The following is a 25,913-nucleotide window of genomic DNA, read 5'->3' on the forward strand; positions in this document are numbered from 1 at the left end:
ATTTAGCTTTTACCCAGACCACTAAGTACTTATTGATGGAAAAGGGTATTATATGCTTTAGGAATTTTGTATTGGAGTTGCACAGTGTACATGTTGTATGTTCCATTAGCAGGCATGCTTCTCATCTTTTTTTTTTTTTTTTAGATTTATTTATTTGACAGACATCACAAGTAGGCAGAGAGGCAGGCAGAGAGAGAGAGAGAGGAGGAACATGTTTCTCATCTTCTGTGGATTCCCACTGCAGCTTGTGTTGGGGGAGCACGTGATGAACAAGTAATTAGAGGTCAGGTGTCCACAAAAGCCAGGAAGTCACAGCTTAGAGTGGGTAATATAAAAGCCCCATATGAAATCATGCTTTGTATTTGGGGTCTAAAAGTACAACGACTACTTTTTATTTTATTTATTTATTTTTTCAACAACTGTTTTTTAAAAACTGTTGTGAGACTATTGTCCCACAAAACGCAAAGTCATCGTCATTTACACTGTGTACCCCCACTTTATCTAGCAACTGCCCTTTAATAACTTTGTCATCAGAGAAGATGTAAAAATGAACATGAGCAGCATGGTTGCAGTGATTTGAAACAGTAATAAAGGACAAAGCCATCTTAATTGTTATTCTCAGAAAGCTTGCCATCCGGTAGCTAATTTAATAAAGGTTTTTTTTTTTTTTACAGTGGAATGATTCAACTCTAAGAGACTTATAAAAATTGCATAAGGTAGTAGTTTTTCCTGCTGGCCACTCTCAGGAAAGCTGCAGTATGCTGCGGAGTTGTTTGTCAGGGCCTGGGCTTATCTTTGCGAGAAACTATTATTCCCAGAGCGAAAAACATTTAGTTGAGCAGCAATCAATGAGGAACAGACAAAAGGATGTTTGAAGTTTTGAAGTCTTTAAAATATGAACTAAGCACCCAATCTGGGGAGTTAGATGATCCATAAAAGTGGCACAACCCAAGGGCTATACAATTCTAGATGGCAAGCTTAACTCTTTGTCTCCTAAGCCAATTGAGATATTATGAAGACTCGTGGCTAAGCTGGAGAGTGACTTATTTAGCACATAGGAAATATAAAACTTTTGGTAGAGAGACGGACCAATAAGTATTCTACTACAACTGGTCATCTACATACTATATTACTACATACCGCGCTACTGTACACTGAGGTGTTTGATTTTAATGAGTGGCTAGACCTAAATTTTATTTCAGCCTCTGAGAATATATGATAGAAAAGCATTTAAAGATGCCAGCTCCTCTCAACATGAAATCTCATAGACTCTTGATATAAAGAGAAATTAAGATGTTTACCTCTATAACTAATTTATCTGTACATATGTTATGACTAATATCAGAATTATCAAATGTTGAGATTAGTTTGTCATAAAGTAGGTCCTTTGTAAATTGTTGAATTAAACTAATTTGAATCATTGTTTACACTAAACAGCACTGGAAGCAAATGGCTATAGACTCTATTCTCTCTCGAAGGGAGTGGGGGGGAGTATCGCTTCCTAACTGAGAATAAGAAGAGACTGCGACTAATGGTTCAGCACCAAATGGTAAAGTGTAATTCTGTGTATAACAAAACTAGTGCCTTTGTAGGAGATATAATCACACAGGGATAGATAAGAGACTTGTTCATATCATCCTGACAAATACAAATATTACATGATTTCAAGAATTGCTAAAAGATTACCTCTTCTGGAAAATCCAAACTTACTTACTTATCTACTTACTTACTTATTTATTTTTGATTGTCAACACTGCCTACATTTTCATTAAATTGGGGGGAAGGTATATCAAATTGTGTTTGTTCCTCAACAATAAGACAGTTCCCCAACCCTGTGGCTTCTGAGGATTTTATGAATTTTGGATAAAAGAAATACCACCTCCTGGGAAATGGAAGATTAGAATTAGTTTGTTTTCATGAGGTGTCAGTGGGTAATCTTGATTAAGGGTCCACAGATTATGTCTGAGCTGCCCCACACCCTCCTTGTTTTTATAAAATAGTTTTACTGAAGTACATCTACACCCATCTGTTAACGTTTTGTCTATGTCTACAAGGGCAGAACTGAGTAGTTGCTATGGGGATTATATGGCCCATAAAGCCTGAAATATTTACCATCTTGTCCCTTACAGAAAAATTTTGCCAACCCTTGCTCTAGGTAGTTGTGGTTTGCCAGCTAATTATTTGGTATGTGATAATCTTGGTCCTACTACATTATGATATTCTTACTGACAAAGACAATCTCTCTCTATTTTAAGACTATCTCTTAGACCTTTCTCATATCACACAATCTCTAATAGGCCCTTGGAAAGGGAAGAACTTAATGATAGTTGGTTCACCAGTTGAGGTGAAAGTTAACTAGACCAGGAAAGAAACACCTTGGTACTTTTAAGGAGAGGCAGTCAAGCTCTATGACCCTGGAATCAGGTTGCCTGAGTTCAAACTCTGACTTTGCTATTTATTTCCTGTGGCATTAAATTCAGTCTTAAAAAAAAAAAAAAATGCTTTGGAAATAGTGCCTCCTGTCTAATTTTGTGAAAAATCCAGTGGATATTATATGAAAAGTGCTTAGAACAACCAGTCAGGATTCGTCAGTATCTTCTTAATTGTGATGCAAAGAATATTCCTTTTTTTTCTTTTCATTCCCTTGTTTTTTTCCTAGAATTTCTTTTGTACTTTCTCCAGAACTAGGCAGGTGCTCTTTAAATGTATATATGTGTTTCCTTGTTTTCATATCATTGGGGATGCAGCACTAGCCATGGTTTGAATTTAATGCTAGTGGCTACAGTGTTGTTGAGTAGATGAATCCTTTCTACATAAAAAAAAATGTAAAATGAAATAAAGCCACAGATTCTCTGTGTTATAACAGTGCTTTTATGTATTCAATAATTGCTATAAGTAACATTCAGTATACTGAATCCTTTGTAATTTGTGGACTCTGTGTAATTCCTCCTGGTCCAAGAGGTGATAGCTGCTATTGTAGGTATTTAGATGGGATAAATGGCATGCCTGTGTAATGGCACATGTTGTTTTCTTGACCATGGTAATTAATGGCTATTAAATCTCACTACTTGGAACTATTTGCTTTGTACATGTTGAAACCATTTCTTTGTTCAAAAATTCTGGTATTTCTAGTCTATACAAACACATGTGCTTGTAGAGCCGTGTACCAATATCCTATACCAGTAAAAATGAAGGAATCACATTTCATAGCATTCAAGGCCTCCTAGGAAAACTTAGCTTTTGATAATGTTACTCCCCAAAGAACAAGACAAAATTTTGTATGAGGGATTTTTAATATACTAATATATTAATGATTAAAGTGTTTTATGGTCTTGCTGGTTCCTTTTCCATGTTCATGTAGGGGTTTAATTTTGAGCCTATATATAAAGGTTTATATTGCCAGGGAAAGTAATTTATAAAGGTAAACTCAAGTTTTGCCTATCATTCCTACTGGTTCAGATGGAAAATTCCATCAAGTTCTTGAAAATCTGCTCTTCCCTCAACTCTCTCAAAGGAGGTTCAATCTTCTGTGCAGAGTGATAAAGACAGAGAGTAGTCTGGTTTTTTCTGTGGTTAGCATCTTTAAGACCACAGTTGGACTTAATAAGCTAAATGCCTTTCCAAGTCTGAACACTTCCATTTCCCTAAAATTGTAAGATCTACAGGAAGGGAAAGACGTTAACATGTCTGCATGGAACTCTAGCTGTACAGCTTAATTGCGCTCCTTCAAGTCTGGATAAGCTGTGTGAGTGAGACTGCTTGCAAGTGAGAGAGGGCTAGACATGCAGCCAGGAGTGGCAGCTGGAGAGAAGCCAGAAAATTACGAAAAGGGTACCTGAAAACACATTGCTGTTGCTCACTTAAACTACACACAAAAGACCTACAATCATGGTTTCTTGTATGAGCTTTTTAACACTCAGCCATGTCACAGATGTTCTGTTAGTGGTAACTATAATCTATATTGGCCTATTTTTCATGACTATTATTTGTATCATGCGGGGCCCTCTTTCCTGTTTGCTTCTTCTTGTGACCATATCCTACCACTTAGAAACTGAGGTTATCTACTATAATCTTCCCCTCCATTTATGTGATTAACCAAGGGGTCAGTGTTCTTTTAAAAGAGATACTCAGATTATCTTTTAAGAATATACATTTTCCTTTCCTATAGATTAACTATACTCACTCAACTTATTTACAAGCCTTTAATGATTTCCGCATAAAAATGTTATTCCTTTTAGCCTTACCTCCTCAAATAACAAAGCTCTAATTATTCAATAAGTAATATTTTCAGTTTCTTCTAACTTTGGTAACTGTGAAATGAAATACTAAAGCAGTGAACCAAAACTTATGATTAGTTCCACATTGATCTTTTAAATATTAGAGTTGACCTTTAATGGAATGATAGAATGTGAAAGTTTGCATTTGCTAACAAGGATAAGGCAGTCTGCTAAAAATCATGTTGTTATAAAATTTCAGGTTTCTAATATAATCTAGTATGATAAAATGATGGAAGTTGGCTATGTAAAAAACCAATCCAGATATTCTCAGGGCTTTGTTTAAAAAAAAAAAAAATGAAGAGACAGTTCCACAGTGAAATGGGATGTAGGAAGGTATTCTAGTGTGTTTTCCAAGTGAATAATAAGTGTTTGTGAGAAATTAATATTAATTACTGAGAGTATGTCCCATAAGCCATTTTCAGCAGATTTAAAATGAAAGCTCCAGTAGTACCTTGAACAGTCTGTTGTTGACATTATAATTATTCTCCTATTTTAGAAGAATGAATAATTATCATAGCAAATACTTTAATTTCCCATACACGTAATTATACCCATTCACTGAAAAAAGACAGGAATATAAGGATTCCAGTCATAGAGGAAAAAGAAGGATCTTTCATCTGAATGGTTTTTTTCCTCCTACAATTCTGTAAAATCTAGTAGGATGAACAAAAAGAACAGTAAAATATGCTATCCTAAAATAATGGAATTATAAATGCTTTTAAAGGAAGTCATTGCAAATCCTCTAAGAAAAGAAATTTTTTTACTTACTAGTTAAGGAGAAAGTGACTAAGCAGATAAGGGATTTGAATATAAAGTTTTGGATTACATTCTGCGGGCTGTTGGGAGAGGGTAAAACATAGGCAGTGTAAGGGAAAAAAAATGACAGACAGGGTGAAGTATGTCTGTGGGGCTTCTGAACCATAGCAAACGTCATCATATAAACTTCAGAGTGAACAAAGACTGAAAATTGTCACTGATAAAATTTTTGCAAACCTAGAGCTGGCTGAGGGAAAGGAGTAGTGTGGGGTCAAGAGAATTCAGTTTAATTCAACAAGAGTATATTGAACACTTCTGGAGTGCTCACTGGTATGCTAATATTCTAGAGTTTCATTACCAAGTGCAGGACTCAATGCCTGTCTTAAGTAAAGCGTGCTTTTTGAAGAGCCAGGTGATGATGCCTCCATGTGAAGTGCTTAGTAAAATATATGACATCATGTAATTTGGAAAAAAAGTTAAGTTGAATATTTGGAGCACCAATGTGTGGGCTAAATGAGGTGGGCAGTGGAGAAGGTACAACAAATGCTAACCTTTATAATAAATGTAGCTGAAGTTCAAGAATCGAGATTGGAAGAGAGAATACAAGATCTTGGAATCCTCCATAATAAGGAACAAAATGAGAAATTCAGTGATTTGGATTTTGGAAATGGAAACAATATCTGCTGGAGATATCATTCATTTTTCTACTGGACAGTGGGGAGCAGATAGAAAAGGAACAGAGTGGGGGTGAATTGGGGAATAAATAAATCTAGGGCCATTCTAAAGACCAAAGATTGGTTCAGGGCAGAGAACTGGAAGTAAAAATCCTCAAAGAACTGAAATCCTCCCCTTTCCTTATGTAAAATATACTGTCTCCACAGAACAGAAAAGAATACTTAGGACTTCAATCAAGTGGGATGACACTTAATAAAACTGACTTCTGAGAATTCCTAAAGGAATAGAATAATTAATAGCTACTGTTAATTGTAATCAATTAACATGATAACAGAGAAAGATTTGTGACCAGGGGAAAAGAAGGAGCCAGTGATTTCTTGTAAAAGGACCCAGTGGTAAGGGTAAATGAAGCTATTTTCTAAGTAAAGATGAGAATTGAACCTTTTGACCAAACAAACTCAAGGAAGTGATTGGGGTAAGGGAAAGAATGCGTCTGAATTAGGCAGTTGACCATGGATAACAAGCTTACTACTCATTTGGTTTATTCCTCAACGTCTTGCTCTCCTCGGTCAGTCCCTGTAATGATCAGATACTCACAGGCTGGGGAGAAAATGGCTTTCTGAGAAGCTTGTTGAAGTCAGAAAGGCAGTGAGCCAGAAAACTCTGTGTAAAAGCTCTTTCCAACTCAAGGAACCATTGCTAATGAATGGCAGCAATAAAAAAGGAACAGTTTCTGCTTGTCCCTGTTACGGTAGTCCTTCACTTCCGGAGTCTACCCTGAGGAAAAATTATCTTGCTCAAACATCATTTAGATTCTGTCATTCTCTTCAAGATCTACTGAGACCTGCAGTTGTTTGGGAATCAAATTAAATCCAGTACCTCTGGGGTCTGCATTTTAGCACCTCTCTTCCCCATCCTGTAATGCCTGATGTTCTTTTTAAAATTTCTTTGCCCGTTTTACACTAGCCAAAGGAACCATGCCCTTAGCCTCTTAAATCTACAGCTTCACCCACCTAGGTCTCCATCCAGATGCCAGTCTCCTCCATCATTACCAAATGAGATCCTTATTATAACATCTCCAACAATGTATACCCTCACCAGCTTAGAGACATGTTCCATCTCCTTCTACCCATCATCCCATTAGTAACTATGTTTTTCTTGCTGCGGTCGGGGAGGAAAAATTCTTCTCTACCCTCTTTGGGTCTCTGGCTGGGCCTAAGAATTAAACTGATAATGAGACAGATTATAAGAGAGAAGCATACTTTTTTCTGAGCTTTTACATGTATATGGAAGCCTTCCCAAGAGAATGAAGACCTGGAGAAGTGACCAAAGCAGGAGGCTTTTACATCTTTTAGCTAAAGAAATAATCAATTTGTGCAGAATTGACTAGATGGAGGGGTTGATATTAGGTGACATCATTAGGAAGGTAAGGGTGAGTTTTCTAAGTTTTTTTTTTTTTAATAGATTTCGTGGTCCCCAATTCCCCATCTCTGGTGATAAGAATGCCTTCTTTCCTCCTGTGTCATAGGAAGGGCACGTCTCACATGAGGGTTTAATGACCTGTTGCAGGGAAAGGAGAAGTCAGAGAGACATTTCTGCTTCTCACGTTTTCTCAGACTCCTTTAGCTGAAGGTATTCAATATGGCAGGTGGCCATATTTTGGAGTAAGGCGTCCTAAACCCCATCACTGTGCTTATGGCTAATGTCATGGGTAGATAAAATGTGAGAGTTGAAAGGGACCATAGCATTTTAAAAAGAGGCCCAAGAAGGATAACTGTATTTCCCAAAGTTGCATAGCCAGTTAATAGAAGAACCAAAAAGGTAATAACCCAGATTACCAGCCTTGTGCTTATTCCATCACAGGAATCATGATGGTGAAAATCAAGACATTGAAAGTGATGAAAAACATGGAAAATGAATCAATATATAACTTTTTATTATGTATGATAATAAAATCAAAACATTACTTTATATTGTGAATACAGTATTACTATTTTCTTCTTCACTTGTAGCTCTACTTGATAAATATAAAGATCATTGACTACAAGCAAAGGACAACTTTATTTTCTCTTTGTATACAGGAAACCATAATTTCTTACAATTTGAACCAACACGCCTTTATGATCTATATCAATCTTGACGTGTCAAGCCTTCGTTTTATCGTGCTCTTCTACACAACCCACCCTAAAAACACTCCTCCCATAAATTTCACATCTGTATCGTTTTCCTAATAAGCATATGCATATACATAATTTTTGCCTAAGAAAATTTAATCTTATGGAGTGATTCACCTGTGGCACTTTTTTTTTTTTTTTAGAGCTCCCATGTAGCATTGAGGACATTTTAAAGATCTTCCTAAGTGCCCATCTGTCTTTTTTACCCTTGAAATTTCTTCCCCTTCTCCCCCCTCCCTCTCTTTTATTTCTCTCACCATTTTCTCCCGCCTCTCACATTTTTTTTTTAAACCAAGCTCTCTATCTTTTTTTTTTTTTGTTAGAATAAAAGCTTTGTCTCTCTTGGGCGATGTTATCAGCACTGCGGATGTATATTGGGCTGCTTCTATCCTAGCATCTCAAAATCTGATTCTGATTCTTCTGTTACAACCAACAGTGTGGGCTTTAAAAAAAATCAATTCTTAGGTTCCTTATCTGTTTTTCTGCTTCTGGGATAACTGAATCTTTCATAACTAATGGGGATATTGAATTCAGGGAACCTTATGGGGAAAATACATTGCAATTTGTGTAAAAAGTAAAAACGAGGCTACAATTAGATGTAATACTATAGCTTAATTTAGATCCCTTTTTATATTAGTTTGACATCAATTGGTTAGTATAGTTTTTCCATTAAAAACTAGTTTTCATGAAAACATAACAGTTTAATTTTGTTGCTGATGCATGTTTGGTTTATGGACCTCTGAAGAAGAAAAAAAAAAAATCACTTGCCAGTTTTAGATTCCCAATAAGTAGAAGAGAATTAGAATGGTTATTCTGGGTCTCTGTATAATCTTAAAATGTTCCCATATACATTAGATGTTGATTGGTGAACACATGGCAATAGCTGTGGGTGTCCGGACACCAATTAGTAAGCAAATCTAAGCACATCCTGAAGTTCTGAATTGAGTCTTACTACCATGCTTTATGTTTGTATCACTAAATCAAATGTATTTGTCTTTTCTAATAGTCGAATTCAAAACCTCCATTGTGGCTTGTTTGCCAGATTCCACATTTCTTGAATGAGTTCGTATTTTTTTTTCATCAATATCCAAAAATATCATTAAGTGCCTATGACCTTGTCTACTGGCCTCTGTTCATTTCTGAGTAACTTTTAGATCCTTGTATTGCCTAAGAGTATTAGTGTTTTTCCCATGGTTCTTTGATTGTAAAATATTTAACAAGAGTATTATAACTTGGACACATTTGGGGAAATCTTTTGAAAGGGACACGTATAATGAATACCTTACTGTATATTATCCCGTATCTCTTCAACATTAAGTCAATGTATAATACCTCTGGATGAGTTGATGCCCCATGTCACTCACTCAGCAGGACTTTCACAGATGCTTAAAGCATATGTGGGAGGCACATCTCTTGTTAGAGCAGATGTTTCACTTGACACATGACCATGCGTGGTGGCACTGAAGCTTCCACACCGACTAAATAAAATTCTTCTTTATTTTCCAAATTCTTTGAATTTTATGTAACTGACCTTGCCTGTCATATACTAATGTAGTTAGAAGCATCAAATCTACTTAGATCTAGGATAGAAGGATTTATTGACTTTCTGTATTTGAAATCCAGTGTTAATATCTTAGTTTTAACCCCTGAGGTTTTGGCACCCTACAGATAAAGCCATCTGTTTAAAATCAGAGTAGGTGGTAGGATTAAAAAATAATGTTTTGGGGAGATGTCTGATATAGTGTTATCTGCACTCCAGATGATATATTTGATTAATCTTTCAGTTCTTACGTTAAAATGTATTAAAGTTTGATCTATTCAGACATACATTTTTCAGCTTTTTTTTTTTAAGATTTTATTCATTTATTTGGCAGTAGAGATCACAAGTAGGCAGAGAGGCAGGAAGAGATAGGAAGGGAAGCAGGCTCCCTGCAGATCAGAAAGCCGGACGCGGGGCTCGATCCCATGACCCTGGGATCATGACCTGAGCCGAAGGCAGAGGCTTTAACCCACTGAGCCACCCAGGTGCCCCCATTTTTCAGCTTTTTAAAAGAAATCTATAACTACAATGTTTACTTAATATGTAAGGATTATTAAAAACTAAATTTTTCATAGAATTTATGAAAAGTAACTAAACTACATTAGATGATATAAGTTATGTGATTCTAGTTATCCATGTCTCATTTTTATTTGGGACTTTCAAGTTTTTGTAGTGCTTTACCATACATTGTTTTGCTCATTCCTCACAGTGATCCTATAAAATTGGCTTGGGCAGTTTTACTCTCCCTGATATACAGAGGAAGCTAGCTTAAAACAGTTAGGTTTTAAGTGGCTTGTCCAAAACCACTCGAGTAGCAAATGCAGTCTAAACCAGAAGCTGGTAGCATTCACAGTTCTCTATTTAAATATTTTCCCATTCTGTTATTTAGACTTAATTCACTTCTTTCTCCACATAATGGACAATGATCTTTGCAAAATCTTAACCAGATCCTATCAATCACTTAATGAAACCTTTGCAATGAGTTACTGTCTTACTTAAGATGTAATTGTACATCCTTAATACGACCTTCTGGTACGACCTTCCTGTGGTCTGTGCTTTGTTCTTTCTACCTGTATCATATGCTACTCCCATCCCCTTGTTCTAGGCATCCCCCAGGCTCTAGGCACCCTCAGCTGCTCCTCTTTCTTCCTGTGTGTGACTCAAGACCTTTCCATTTGCTAATCACTCCACCTAGAGTCATCACAGAGGTCTTATTTTAAATGTTAATTTCTCAGAGAAGCCTTCACTTAAAGTACCAAACAAAATTAGTTTATCTTGTTATCAGCTTTCAGCAGACCCTTAATTATTCGCTGATACATTTATCTGTGTGATAATTCATTTAGCACCTGCCCTCTTGACTGTGTGTTAGTCAGCTACTGTCATAAACCATGTCTATTTGACTCCTTGCTGGTCTCCTGCTCTGGTCCAGTGTGTGGCACATAGTAGCTCCTCAGTAAACATTTGTGGTCTGAGTGGAATGAATAAATCCATGTGGATATGTACATAGCTCTTTTTCCAAACTCTTTTTCATATTTATAGGAATATATAGGTTTTTCTCCATTTCCTGGGAACATGCAGATAAAAATTGCTTTTTGATACTTAAAACAATTTAAACAAGTCTTAGAAAATTATCAGGAAAGATGTTTAAGACAATGAAATGGATTACCCAGGGAAATTGTGGAGTTTCCTTCCCCAGAGGTTTAATCAGAGGATAGTAATTAAGTCTAAGGAAGTTTAAAGTCTGTGTTAAGTCTCTGACATAGAGGCAAGATCATTGGATAGAACAAAGACTTGGACGTAATATACCTTTCTTTTATTGTTTCTGTGCTTGATTCTTTGTCAAGGGCCCAACTCTTTTCTTGTGCCCAAATATGAAAAGAACTTGGAAACTTAACTCTCATTCAGATTTCTTTTTCTCTATTGTGGTGTATAGTCAGCTCCACTATAATGCAACCTCTGCATTCCTAAAAATCATTGCACAGGGCTTGTTGGAAAAATGGAAGTAGGGACATGAGACTTAGAAACTTGGTCAGTAACACATTTAAAAAAAAATCCAGAAACCTAATAAAAATGTCAGCTAAGTTTTAGTTGTGTTAAGTGGTTAAGAAATACACGAATAATATAATAAATATGGCACTTCTCCTTGAGAAAGACAGGCAGCTGGCTTGTGGAGGGGGTCATTGGAGGGGCTGCAGCTTGTGAGTTACTGCCAAGTGGCAGAAGGAAGGCTGCCTGAAATCAGAGGGCAGATTGTGCCACCAGATATAGGTGGGGTGGCTCTTAAGAGGCACGGTAACTGAAAGCATTGGCCCATCCATCTTAAATGCATGTGATTTATGTATTTCTAGGCTAGGTCCAGCTGGGTGCAGTTTTCTATGTTCACTTCATGTTTCTCATGAATGAAATCAGGCATAAGCGAGTGTGAGATTTAGGTTATGCTCACATCGGTCCCTGACACAGCCATTGCCCTAAAGCAAATCTATGCTCTTAAAGTAATTGTTAGGAGGCTAGTCCACACAGAGATGCAGGAAGATCCTAAACTCATTTCCTCCAACAGACACACTAAATCTGCAACTACATATGGGAGACTTCTCTCTGAGAACTCGCAGCACCTCTCTCTGCCATCAGGAGAGAATAGGCCTGCTTTCAGGAGGGTTGGAGAAGGTGAGATGTGGTCTCACCACAGACCCACTGCCAGCTCAGCAACCCACAATCAGGAGGGAATTAAAAAACCCAGAGCTTCTTGAGGAGTAAAGAGTCTGTAGATTATACCAGTCACTATAACTCTTTTAAGACGAATATTTGAGAGATGAGCCACCAAGACATCTACTTTGAAGATTCCCAGGGCTTGTGTCCATGAGGCCCAAAGGGCTGTAGTGAAATGAGAAACAGCTCTTAAAAGGCTCAAGTGCAGACTTGCTCCAGGGCCCAGCTCAGAAGTAGCAGTTTGGAAAAGCACACAGAGTATATGTGAAGAAGATTCATTTGCTCATCTTAGGCATCCATTGGAGGGAGCAGTGCGTTTTGGCATTCTCTCCAGGGATGGAGGTGCTGGAAGACTCCATCCATCCTTGTGCTCTGTCTCTGACTCACTAAAACCTGGGCTACCATATTTTTTTTTTTCCCTTCAAAAGGTATCATCTTCATGCCCTCTCTCTGCCAGGTTCCACTGGCTCTATTTCCTAGAAGGGAGATTTTACATATGTCTGGTGCCCTGGCTTGTTTACATCTGATACCCCAGTGTTTTGTGACTGCCAGCAGGGGATCCACTGAGCTCATGGATCTCTAGGCCAAAGTGGCTTGTATTCCTGGATACCATAAGGAACTATTGGAAAGACAGTTCTTGACAGACTGCCATCGCCAGGGCAATGAACAGATAGCAGACTGGAAACACCCCCTCACTCTGTGAGTAGGTATTTTGCATGTCCAGGAGCTTTGGTCTAAGGGACATGTTTCTGGTCTGCCACACTCCTAAAGGCCTATTGAACTGCTCTTAGGGGGCACCTGGGTGGCTCAGTTGGTTGAGCGTCTGCCTTCAGCTTGGGCTCCCTGTTCAGTGAGGTGCCTGCTTCTCCCTCTCCCTCTGCCCCTTCCCACCCCGCTGCTTGTGTGCTCCCTCCCTCTCTCTCTCATACTCTCTCTCAAATAAATAAATCTGTAAAAAAAAAAAAAAAAATGAAGTACTCTGAAGGCTTAAGTCCCCAGTCTGATGATGTGCCCAAGGGAGGGGGATGCGACGGGTTAGAAAAGAATAAAATGGGAACCGGAATGCTGGGAAATGTTAGCTGGTAAAGACTGGAAACAGAAAAAGGAACCAGACAAGGAAGCTGGATTTAGGCCCAAAAGAATTCATGATCTTGCTTCAAAAAGAATAAGATACTTAGGAACAAATTTAACTAAGGAGGTAGAAGACCTGGGTATCAAAAACTACAAGACATTAATGAAAGAAATTGAAGAAGACACAAAGAAATGGATAGACATTCCATGCTAATAGATTGGAAGAATTAATACTGTTGAAGTGTCCATACTACCCAAAGCAATACATAAATTCAGTGCAATTCCTGTCAAAATTCCACTGACATTTTTCACAGAAATAGAAAAAAATCCTAAAATGTGTATGGAATCACAAAAGATCTCTAAAAGCCGAAACAATCTTGAGAAAGAACAACAAAGATGGAGCCATCATACTCCCTAATTCAAACTATATTACAAAGTTGTCACATCAAAACAGTACTTTAGTGGCATAAAAAACAAACACAAAAATCAGAAAACAGAAGAGAGACTCAGAAATAAACCCACTATTAATATAGTCAATTAATTTATGATAAAGGAGGCAAGAACACACAGTATGGAAAGGACAGTCTCTTTAATAAATGGTGTTGGGAACACTGTACAGACACATGCAAAAGAATGAAACTAGACTACTATCTTACACCATATACAAATTTAACTCAAAATGAATTAAAAACTTGAATGTAAGACCTGAAACCATAAAACCCCGGGAAAGAAAACTGGGCAGTAAGAAACTTGACATTGGTCTTGGTGATAATATTTTGGATCTGACTCCAAAAATAAAAGTAAACAAGTGAGATCAAATTGAAATCAGCTTCTGCATAACAAAGGAAATCATCAACAAAATGAAAAGACAATACATTGAATGTGAGAGCAGTGCATTCTGACTGGATATATGATTAACAAATTTACAAATCCTATATCCAATCAGGGGTTAATATTCAAAATACAGACAGAACTACAATACAATAAACAAAAACAAAAAACAAAGCAATCTGATTTAAAAATTGGCAGAAGGTCTGAATAGACATTTTCCAAAGGAAACATTCATGTGGCCAACAGATGCGTAAAAAAATGTTCAATATGACCAATCATCAGGGAAATGGAAATCAAAACCACCAAAAAGTGTCACCTCATATCTGTTAGAATGAATCAAAAAAAAAAAAAAAAGAAAGAAAGAAAGAAAAAAGAAACAAAGAAAGAAATAACAAGTGTTGGTGAGATTTTTCAAGAAAAGGGAACACTTATGCATAGTTGGTATGGATGTGAATTGCGTAGCCACTATGGAAAACTGTATGGAAGGTCCCAAAAAAAGTAAAAATAGAAGTATCATATGATCCAGCAATCCATCTTCTGGGTATTTATCTGAAGAAAATGAAAACATTACTTCAAAAAAAAATATAGGCACCCCGTGTTTATTGCAGCATTATTTATAATAGCCAAGATATGGAAGCAACCTAAGTGTCCAGGATAGGTGGATGAAGAAGATGTGTAGGTACACACACATACAACACACACCCTCACATACAATAAAATACTACTCAGCCACATAAAAGAAGGGATTCTTGCCATTTGCACAACATGATTAGTCCTTGAGGGCACTAAGCTAAGTAAAATAAGTCAGGCACAGAAAGAAGACAAATGCTATATGCTCTCACTTATATATAGAATGGAAAAACAAAACAAACAACAGCAACTACAAATACCAAACAGAGATCCAGAGAACAGATTGGTGGTTGTCAGAGGTTGAGAAGCAGTGGAGGGTGGGAAAAAGGGACGAAGGGGGTCAAAAAGTACAGACTTATAGTCATGAAATAAGTCATGAGGGTATAATGTACAGCACGGTGACTGTAGTTAATAATACTGTATTGCATATTTGAAAGTTGCTAAGTGAGTAAATCTTAGATTGTCTCATCACAAGAGAATAAAAAAACACTTTGTAATTATGTATTATGATAGATGATAACTAGGCTTTTTGTGGTGATTATATTTGCATTTGTGTATACAAATATTGAACCATTATCTTGTACACCTGAAACTAATATGTTATATGTCAAATATAAAAATAAATAAAGGATGGAAAGATTACAAAATAAATGTTAGAGCAGAACTAACTATCCTAAGAAGAAAAAAAGGTGGAGGTGGGCAGTGGGACTTGCGGTCAGAAAAATTTGGTTCTGGTCTCAGAGCTGTCATTTCTAAAGTGAAACCCTGAGCAAGCACTTTCCCTCTCTTTATACCTTTTATCGTATCTTTAAAAGAAGTTGGTAACAACCCGCGTTGCCACATTGTCCTGAGGGCTAGATGAAGCGATGAAGGTGAAACATTCCATAAACAGTAAAGTGCTTTCCAACTCAAGATTTTTCTCAAAAAACTTATTTCAGAGGTAGAGCTATGAACTAAAGAAGAACAAAGGGTTAGAAGTTCACCCACTCAGAGCCAGCTTTTGTTGAGAAAACTGTGCAGACCCTCCTTTTGGATGAGAGTGAAGCCCATGACTCTGAAAGGAGGGGGTGCTTTATGCCTGGTGAAGTGTCTTGTGAACACGTGTCTCGCGTCTTACAGACTCAACCCGGCAGTGGGGGGGGGAGGGGAGGCAGTGTTGTTGTTTTTTTTTTTTTTAAGATTTTGTTTATTTGACAGACAGAGATCACAAGTAGGCAGAGAGGCAGACAGAGAGGCAGAGAGGAAGGGAAGCAGGCTCCCTGCTGAGCAGAGAGCCCGATATGGGGCTCGATCCTAGGACCCTGGAATCATGACCCGAGGCGAAGGCAGAGGCTTTTTTTTTTTTTTAATTTTATTTTTTATAAACATATAATATATTTTTATCCCCAGGGGTACAGGTCTGTGAATCGCCAGGTTTACACACTTCACAGCACTCATCATAGCACATACCCTCCCCAATGTCCATAATCCCACCCCCCCCACCCCCCTCCCCCCATTAACCCTCAGTTTGTTTTGTGAGATTAAGAGTCACTTATGGTTTGTCTCCCTCCCAATCCCATCTTGTTTCATTTACTCTTCTCCTACCCCCTTAACCCCCCATGTTGCATCTCCTCTCCCTCATATCAGGGAGATCATATGATAGTTGTCTTTCTCCGATTGACTTATTTCGCTAAGCATGATACCCTCTAGTTCCATCCACGTCGTCGCAAATGGCAAGATTTCATTTCTTTTGATGGCTGCATAGTATTCCATTAAGGCAGAGGCTTTAACCCACTGAGCCACCCAGGCGCCCCGGAGGCAGTGTTTTTGTTCCTGGTGTAGCAGTTTGTGTACAATGGTAGGAGAAGCCAAGGAGGAAAAGGGGAAAAGGGGAACTTGCTAAAGGAAACTGAGAGAAATACAAATGTGGTCCCCACTGAGTTTAGAAAAACACTCTCAGAGCTTTCTTAAGATGGCTTCTTAAAGCCATCCCAGCCCAGGGATTCAGTGGAAAGAACTGTCACAGAAATTTAGCCTCATCAGGTCTACAACCCAGATTTCTGTGACATTGTTTTTTACTTACTGCTCTTCAGTACCCGGCAGCACCGTATAAACAAGACTCAACTCTTCTGCACCTCTCACTCCCTTTCACTCTCTGTGCTGTGAAAGATACAGAGCAAACCTGTGGGAAAAAAAATCAAAATTACAGACAGCTATTACCAAAAAAAAAAAAAAAAAAAAAATCTGTCCGATCCATTTATATATTCTTTTTTTACTTTTATCTATGTTTTATAATTTGAGTAAAAAAAAAAATTTTCCCTACATTTGGAAAGTAGATATGGCTTATTGTCAAGCTCTGATGGTTTAATTAAAGTACACACCATTTAAAGGGAATATATTTCAGTAAACAACTTTTGCCTCATTAGTCTTTGAATTCCCTGGAACTTTATATTGTAAGGGTATCATTTTATTTGTATTTGAAAAGGCATTAACAAATTGAACAGAAAAGTTTATTCATATGGAAAATGTCTTCCCTTATTAGATTTTGGGGAATTCTTCAATATGACAGGGAGAGAATCTATGTGACATTCTTCATTTGTGAAGGAAAAATGAATTCTATCTTCCCTGCAAAACTTCACTTTTTTCATATGCTGTGCTTTTTAACTATTTAACAGACACCATTTGTTTCACTTGTTTTGGGAATCAAAGCAGTCTTCCAAATTCTATAATAAAGATGACTTACCCATGTTCCTTCTAGTCCACTCAGTTTATACAGAGACGACTCTTGGTTATGTGTAATAATGGAGTAAATTTTATTTTTATCTTTTTATTGTGGTTAAACATATGTAATAAAATCTAAATAATGAAATAAAAATATAATAAATAATAAAACAAATAATAAAATATATGTGCTATGAAATTTGCCATTCTATCTCTACAAAGGTTTGGCTTCGGTTAGCATGTTTCTCCTTCAAAACCATGTTTTTCTTCTCTTCCAGAGCTGCTGGAACATGACAGAATAAAGATTTGATTTTGATTTTTCTTTTTCTGAATCTGATAGAGGCAACTGACCATGTAGGGGTGAAAAATGGACCACCAAAGAGTTTGGGAGAGAAGCTACAGGCCTGACTAAGCTAAAGGCCAGCTCCAGAATCAATAAGCAAATATACTTCTAGTATGTTAAATACAGAAAATACATATACACATAAGACATAGTCCTGATCTCAAACAGATGTTTATGTAGGTGAAGAATTGTAATACATGCGCATGAAAAATAATGATAGAAGAAAGTAAGAGTGTATAGGGTAGTAAAGAGCATAGGTGCTGTGGACACAAGGAAGGGAGAGAACAATGAAATGAGGTGGGAAAGTTCTAGAGAGATGGCTCAAAGCCAAACCTGGCAGCATCTCCAGACTTTAAGTAGATCACAGAAAGCTTGTTAAGCAGGAGGAAGAGCATGGTCATGGGTGCACAGGCAGGATTTAGAGGATCTTGACTTATTTTCAAATTATGGTCTACTGTTTCCTTCATAATTCTCAGGAGAGATTTTTCCCCATGTGTTAGAGGTGGAGACAGTCCATCTCTCCTATCACTTGCGGTGAATGTGCCCCATGCGGTGGTTAGCATTTCCTCCCGGGTAATCCATGGTTCAGAGTCATCACGTGGTCTTAGCTTCCCTTCTTCCCATGTAAAAATGTGGGTCCCTGGGGTACCTGGGTGGCTCAGTGGGTTAAAGCCTCTGCCTTTGGCTCAGGTCATGATCTCAGGGTCCTGGGATCGAGCCGCACATCAGGCTCTCTGCTCAGTGGGGAGACTGTTTCCTCCTCTCTCTCTCTGCCTGCCTCTCTGCCTACTTGTAATCTCTCTCTCTCTGTGTCAAATAAATAAATAAAAAATCTTAAAAAAAAAAAAAAGAATGTGGGTCCCTCCTAGTCAGGTACTGAGTTGTTCTTTGGTTTTCATCACAGAACATCCATTCCACATGCAAAGTGCTCACATTAGTAGCAACCATAACCGTAATAGCATTACATGCTAAAAGAAGAAGTAGCAGAAGCAACAAAACAACAAAAAGACATTAGCATGGGAGAGTCAGTATTGTCAGGGGGATTTGAGTCTGCGTGCTTCTGAGAGGTTCCAGAAATGAGTTTTGCTGAACCATCTATTCCGAGTCGTCCAGCCCTTCTTTCTACACTGATTCCCATTTGTGAATGAGCTGGTTTTCTGCCATAATAAATAAAGTGGGTGGCTTAGCCTGTTTTTATCTGTGAAAACCTAACTGGATAAATAAAAACAAAACATTTAACCTTATTCTCATCAGCTCCATGGCCTAATGAAGTTGAAATTACAGGTCCTTGTACAAAAATCACTTACATTCCTTTAAAAGCATAGACAAGCGATTGAAGAGATGAAACGATTCTGAATAGGCACTAATGATCTTACTCATCATTATTCGAGTTCTAATACATTTGGTAGTATTACTGGGTCATAGATCTTCATATCTGCACAAGAAGCCGCCTGGTTTAGTGAAAATTATTCAAGCAATAGAGACACATCCAGGATTGAAAACTGTTACCTTCTGGTTTTTATGACAAATTACTTAGATGCCTCTGATCCTTAGTTTTCTTGTCTGTAATGAGAGGTTAATAATAGAACCTACTTCATGGGGTTGTAATGAGGATGGAATTAATTTATATATAAAGTCCAAGTTCATACTTAGTAACTGACAGCTATTACTAATTTTTTTTCTCATAGTAATTAAGAAACACCTCCTTAAAAGTCATTCCCTTTGTGCCTTTTATAGCATGAGAAGCTGATGCATGAATTGGAAGAGGAGAGACACTTACGTCTTCAGAGTGAGAAGCGGTTGCAGGAGGTGACACTGGAGTCTGAGCGCAACAGAATTCAGATGCGTGGCCTCCAGCAGCAGTTCTCCAGGTATTGTTCTGAACTGAGCTGCTTGATTCAGGAGGGGCATCCCTTCCTGCACCCAAAGTCCCCAGCTTGAATTTCCATTGTGAAAGCATCTGTTGAATTTGAGGAGCTAATTTACCTACAGCTTAGACCTTCTCCTCTGGCCACACCATCATATGGCATCTGGGCCAGTTTGTTGAAAACTTGCTCTTTGCACCTAGCAGAGTCTTGGCTTTATTGGATCTGGTTATCTTTTCTTCCTTGATGGGTTTCCAAGGGATTTTTCCAGGAAGATGTGGTGGCTGTGTGGCTTATAAGAATGTCCCTTGAAAGGCCAGCCGGGAGGATGAAATTTTACCAGTCATCATAATTCTATTTTAAGGAAGACAGAGAATGTGAATCTAATCATTCAGTAAGCTCTTACTCAGTACTTAAAGTAAACCTTTACCGATAGTTTAAAAAAAAATCAAAATCAATGAGTTTTTCCTTTAAAAAGACTTAACTTGAGTTTGAAATTAGCATTCTGAAAAGTAGCTCTTAGATTTAATTCCCACACAGTCAGAATCTTTCAGCTTCCAGTTACAGTTACTGTGGGGCCGGGTGAAGGTTCAACCTATTATTTAAATATAACCTATTTATTTAACCTCTCTGTGCTATTCCAGTCCTGGGACCAGATATGAGAATTCTGTGAAGGACAATTTTCTTTCTTTCTTTTTTTTTTTTTAAGATTTTATTTATTAGACAGAGAGAGACATAGCGAGAGAGGGAGCACAAGCAGGGAGAGTGGGAGAGGGAGAAGCAGGCTTCCCACAAGGAGGGAGCCCAATGTGGGGCTCAAACCCAGGACCCTGGGATCATGACCTGAGCCGAAAGCAGATGCTTAATGACTGAGCCACCCAGGTGCGCCAAGGGCAATTTACTTTCATTTATGTATTTCACTCACCATTTCCCAAATCAGGAAATTAATTTGGGGGGTTTTTGTTTTTTTCTCCCTCATGAGGTTGTCTCAGGCTGAATCAAGTTTGAGAAGTAGCCCTAAATTTTTTCTGAGCAATCTATGTGGATCTTGACTTTAATTTACCACTGGGATTTGGATATAATCAATGATGGATAATATGGCTTCCTCATTATGAACCTTTTATAATGATAGCTTAAGTTTTGGATGTGTCGCACAGAGAAACTGAAATTGAGCCTCCAGATGTCTTATCTCTTTGTGACTAATACCATCAGTGCTTGTGACTTTGGTTTGGAGGCTTCTTGGAGGAACAGGGTAGAAAGGATGGATGATCCCCTGTGTTCAGAGTCATAATTTAACACCCTGTTCCACTCTCTGAGCCCATATACGCAGGTGCTATAGAAATGCACCAATCAATACTTTAAACAAATGCAGGTCCCGCCCTTCTCAGGCTATTACTTATACAACTTTGTACTCGATTTTTCATTTGGTTTGATGGTAACTCTCACTTTATGTCTCCCAACTTGAAATAATAGACCCCCCCCACACACATGCTTTTGAAGCAGTTCTAAAACAAGCCCTGCTTTGTCATACTTGCCATTTTAAGAATATAGGAAAGGAGGAGGTAGATTGCCCTACCCTTGTGTTATCTAATTGAGATGTCTCTGTATTCAAGCTATTGATTTACTGGGTGTGAGACACATGGCACAGTAAATTATTTTCATATGATGCCAGGTCATCTGCTGTAAATCAATGACACCCATACAGAGTTGTGTTGCACAGGAGTCAAGGCTGCATCCTAGACTGAATGAGAAGATAATTATATGTAGAACAAATAGTGTTTGGTTTTATATACTACATTTCCCCCTGCTATCATCAGTTTCCTTATGTAAAGCTTCACCGGAACTGAAGAATTCAAGTCCAGTTATAGCCAGACAACTAATGCAAATTAGCAAAGGTGGATAAAAAAGCATATATCACAGATAAGATAATTACACAAAGGAAGAGAGGGAAATAAACCAGTAGAGTCTCTTAATGATAGAGAACAAACTGAGTGTTGGCCGAGGGAGGTGGGTGAGGGGTGGACTAGATGGGGGGGGATGGGTATTAAGGAGGGTACTTTTTGTGATGAGTGCTGGGTGTGTATGTAAGTGATGAATTTCTGGATTCTACTCCAAAAACCAATATTGCACTGTATGTTAACTAAATAAAATTAAAAAAAAAAAAAGAAAAGAAAAAAATGAGCAAAGGGGGGAAAAGAAAGAGAGAGAGGCAAACCAAGAAACAGACTCTAAATTATAGAGAACAGGGGCACCTGGGTGGCTCAGTGGGTTAAAACCTCTGCCTTCAGCTCAGGTCATGGTCCCAGGGTCCTGGGATCGAGCCCCGCATCGGGCTCTCTGCTCAGCAGGGAGCCTGCTTCCTCCTCTCTGCCTGCCTCTCTGCCTACTTGTGATCTCTGTCTGTCAAATAAGTAAGTAAAATATTTTAAAAAAATAAAAAAAATAAATAACAGAGAACAAACTGATGGTTATCAGAGGGGAGGTGGGTGGGGGGATGGGTGAAATAGATGATGGGGATTAAGGAGGGCATCTGTTGTGAGGAGCCCTGGGTGATGTATGGAAGTGTGGAATCACTGTATTGTACACCTGAGACTAATATTAACCTGGATGCTAACTAACTGGAATTTAAATAAAAACTTTTAAAAGGAGATAATTACACAATAGTTTAAGTAGGCCCACTACACCATTTTTGATGGCCTTTTGCATTTTAAACTTTGGTTTGTAAGATACTTCTTGTTCTATTTATTTAAACAATCCTGTTACTATAATTTAAGTCTTTATAGAATTCTCCTTATTATAGAACATGTATATAGCTCATCGCCCTTGGACATGGTCCACCTCTAAATGCTCACATAAATAATTTCCATATTCCAAATAATTGTATTGAATTTAAAATGTTTACCTTCATAATTTTCTCCTTTTCCCTGGGTCAACAAATTCATTTTGTACATGATGCTCCCTGACATTTAGGGTTACTTTGAGTATTGTTTATGGAATGAGTTTACTTTGAAAACTAATGCTAGTAGCCCACGTTTTCAAAGGATGTGAAAGTGGATTACAATAAAAGGTAGCTTCACAATACAACTAATAAAATGAAAAATAGAAAACAAAAGCCACAAAAGGGTAGTATGGCAAGTAATCATACTTACACGGCCTGTCGTGTTTTCTGAGAGTGAGCATGTGACTTAGTTCTAAGATTCCTGGCAGAGAAGATTAAAAGGAACAGACAAGAGCCTATGTAATTGTTATCTCCTAGACAAAGGCTACTACTCCTCAGGGAGAGAAACATTGTCTCTGGTAACAAACTCATTCTAGAACGTATCCATTGACCCCTTCAGAGATGGCCCTGAAGGATATCATAGACAATCGTCCAAAATGGCGTAGAGTAGCATTAATTCATAGGTAATGGTACTTCTACAAGGTCACGTACATCTACAAAGTTAAGGGATTTCTGAATGTCACAGTGCTGGTCTGATGAACCTGGAGCACAGAGGCATGAGATGCTGAGGCATAGACAGAGCTGTAAGAAATATTTTCCTGGTGTAGTTGATGGTGGTGTCGCCATGCAGGCATCTAAATGGGAGTGAAGGAGATTCTAGAGTCTCAGGTCCAGGGAAGAGGTAAGATTTGGAGGGGAAAGTGGATAACAAAGTTAGAAATGGGAACAAATAGGTGTATGTGCAAAGTAGAGTTCAGGTGTCAGAATGAGTGCCGCAAGGGAAATTAGTCCAAGGCTTGATTTTATGCAGTTTCAGTGAGGTGACAAGCTTGGTGGCTTAAAGGCATCGGGCAAACTTGAACATTGTGATTATCTGTGGTGATGAGTAAGGGGGTCACTTAGGTGATAAAAATCTATAAAAATGTTTGAGTGAGTAGTTCTCTTTTATGTCACCACCAAACCTTCATTTATAATCTCCCTTTCCCTCTTAACCTCTGATTAGGGTGTAATGATCAGCAGTGGTTCAAAATTTGGGCAAAAGAGAGAGAGAGATGTGACCAGAGATTGCATCATCAGCTCTAAGCTCATAAATCAGAAATTGCCTGCACTGAGGGTGATTCAGGCAGCCATAACAAGCCCAGTTCAGACCATTTACAACCTTTCATCTAAATACAGTGAAGAGAAGAGATACTTTCAAATTAAGCCTTCCCCATACACGAAGGAGCATTTCAGTAGGGTGGTACTGGCAGGCAAGCAAAAGTGTCAGTAGGGTTTCTTTGTCTTGATATTTGTTGATATAAGTCGAAGTTGCTTTCCAGATGTCATAATGATATTTTAACCTGTTGTCTGAGTGATATACATGGCTGGGCATAGTTTATGTGGGAATAGCTTTGTGCCCCACCCTTCTATGATTCTGTCTCTACACTCCCTTTAACTGTTCATTTGAACTATGCATGTCTCACCAGCCAGGGTTAATGATGTGAGTGTGGCTATGTCACTGCCTTCCATCCTATGTAAAGATGAGTGTTGGCACCCCCAATGTCATTACTTTGAGTGAATGAGGTTGTTTGTGCATCAGTTAGGTTCACCTAGACAAGTAGTTCAGGAACACTCTCTCCAACCAGGTGGGCTCTATTGAGGTAGAATAACAATGATTAAGAAAAGGGGCACCTGGGTGGCTCAGTTGGTTAAGCTTCCGCCATCAGATCAGGTCATGATCTCAGAGTCCTGGGATCAAGTTCCACTTCGGGCTTCTTGCTCATCAGGGAGCCTGATTCTCTCTCTGCCTGCTGCTCCCCCCTGCTTGTGCTGTCTTTCTCTCTCTCTCTGTCAAACAAATAAATAAAATATTTTTTAAAAAAACCGAAACAATGGGGGCACCTGGGTGGCTCAGTGGGTTAAGGCCTCTGCCTTTGGCTTGGTTCATGATCCCAGGGTCCTGGGATTGAGCCCCGCATCGGGCTCTCTGCTCAGCAGGGAGCCTGCTCCCTCCTCTGTCTCTCTCTGCCTGCCTCTCTGCCTACTTGTGGTTTCTGTCAAAATAAATAAATAAAATCTTAAAAAAAAAACAAAAACAATGATTAAGAAGAACCAGTTTTGTGAAGAAATAAGCAATACAGACTACTTATTTAATGGAAATCATGCATGATGTGCACCTGTATTTGAGCTGGTTCCTTTGGAAACAGTCCAGTCAATGTGTAGATTATTGCCGAAAGCTGCTGTTCTTATCAGACAAACATTTTTATTGTGTGTAAAGTAAGACAGAATACAGTATGTGTCCTCAAAAAATGTAGACCCCAGATAGAGAAGACTTAGGTACATATAAGAACCAAAAAACCTACATTTATAGCTTATTTGTAAATAAAGGGAACTTTTGTCCAAATTCAGGACAGTTGGCCTTCATATTTGTTAATGGCATCTTATCACACAAAGGCATGAATCAAGCCAGATGAAATTAGCACTAATTTTATAGTGCTACTAGCTATGATATTGTACATATTTATCATATGACAGCTCTATGTTACAGTATGTTTGAAGCTTTAAATTAGTAGACGCACCACCTAGAAGACATAAGTTATAACCTATCTACTCTTAGAGAACAGTATCACACCCAAAGCATCATCAAAAATCAATTAATATTTCTCTGCAGCCTTGAAATGTTCCCTGTGTGTGTGCATATGTGTGTGTGTATGTGTGTGTGTGTGTGTATTTACACCACGCACTGAGGAAACAAGTTAGCTTTGTTGCCCATAGACAAGGATAGTTAAAAATCCCAAATGGAGGGCAAGCTTCCCCCTCTACAACTCCAGGATTTCTCTGCACCTGTTTTGACCTTCTCTCCCTACGCAGTTATCTGCTGCCTTGAAGCTATTTCTTTGCTTTCTGTAACTGGGATTTCTCCTATCACAGTTGATTGCTATGCCTAAGTGTAAACGGCTGCATGCTGAACTTCAAGGAGACGTAAATGGAGATGGTTTTATTGCTTAACTCGTTCACTGGTTGCTGTTCACATTATTGGCTCTCAGAGACTTTAAGGAAGCCTAGGGTTCATTTTCTGCTGCCCATTTGGAAGCTGTAGGCACCTGGCATAGAAGTGTGTGTTGAAGAGATTAATACACCCTTAAATGTTCTACCCACGTATTCCCTTCTGCCTCTGTGTCTGTTGGGTACATTAGAAGAACATTTTCTTTACATCTTTAGCAGGAGTAAAACATAACAAGATGAGAAAAGCTGTCGACTGACCTTTGGACAATCAGCAGCACAGAGCTCTTCTGCTCCCCTTCTGCATTTTTTCCCGTCTCAGACCTTCGTCAACTTTAACCTCTCCCAGGGGCTGGTTCTCCTGAATGCCTTGTTCCTCCTGATGAATACAGAGGGCAATTTTCTATTGATTTAGGAGTTGCTTA

At 38.3% G+C, this 25,913-nt stretch overlaps 1 protein-coding gene across 1 annotated transcript in view; it reads left to right on the plus strand.

Moving 5' to 3' along the window:
• Positions 1-25,913, plus strand: part of LOC111140922 (NCK associated protein 5) — a 784,669-nt gene that overhangs the window by 365,362 nt on the left and 393,394 nt on the right. Inside the window, exon 4 of the mRNA XM_022493188.1 lies at positions 19,441-19,574. Within this exon, the coding sequence (XP_022348896.1) occupies positions 19,441-19,574 (134 nt within the window). The remainder of the gene's footprint in view (positions 1-19,440; positions 19,575-25,913) is intronic.

Source organism: Enhydra lutris, unplaced genomic scaffold (genome assembly GCF_002288905.1).
Source record: "Enhydra lutris kenyoni isolate GAN:26980312 unplaced genomic scaffold, ASM228890v2 scaffoldscaffold1, whole genome shotgun sequence".
In the NCBI taxonomy this organism is placed as follows: domain Eukaryota; kingdom Metazoa; phylum Chordata; class Mammalia; order Carnivora; family Mustelidae; genus Enhydra; species Enhydra lutris.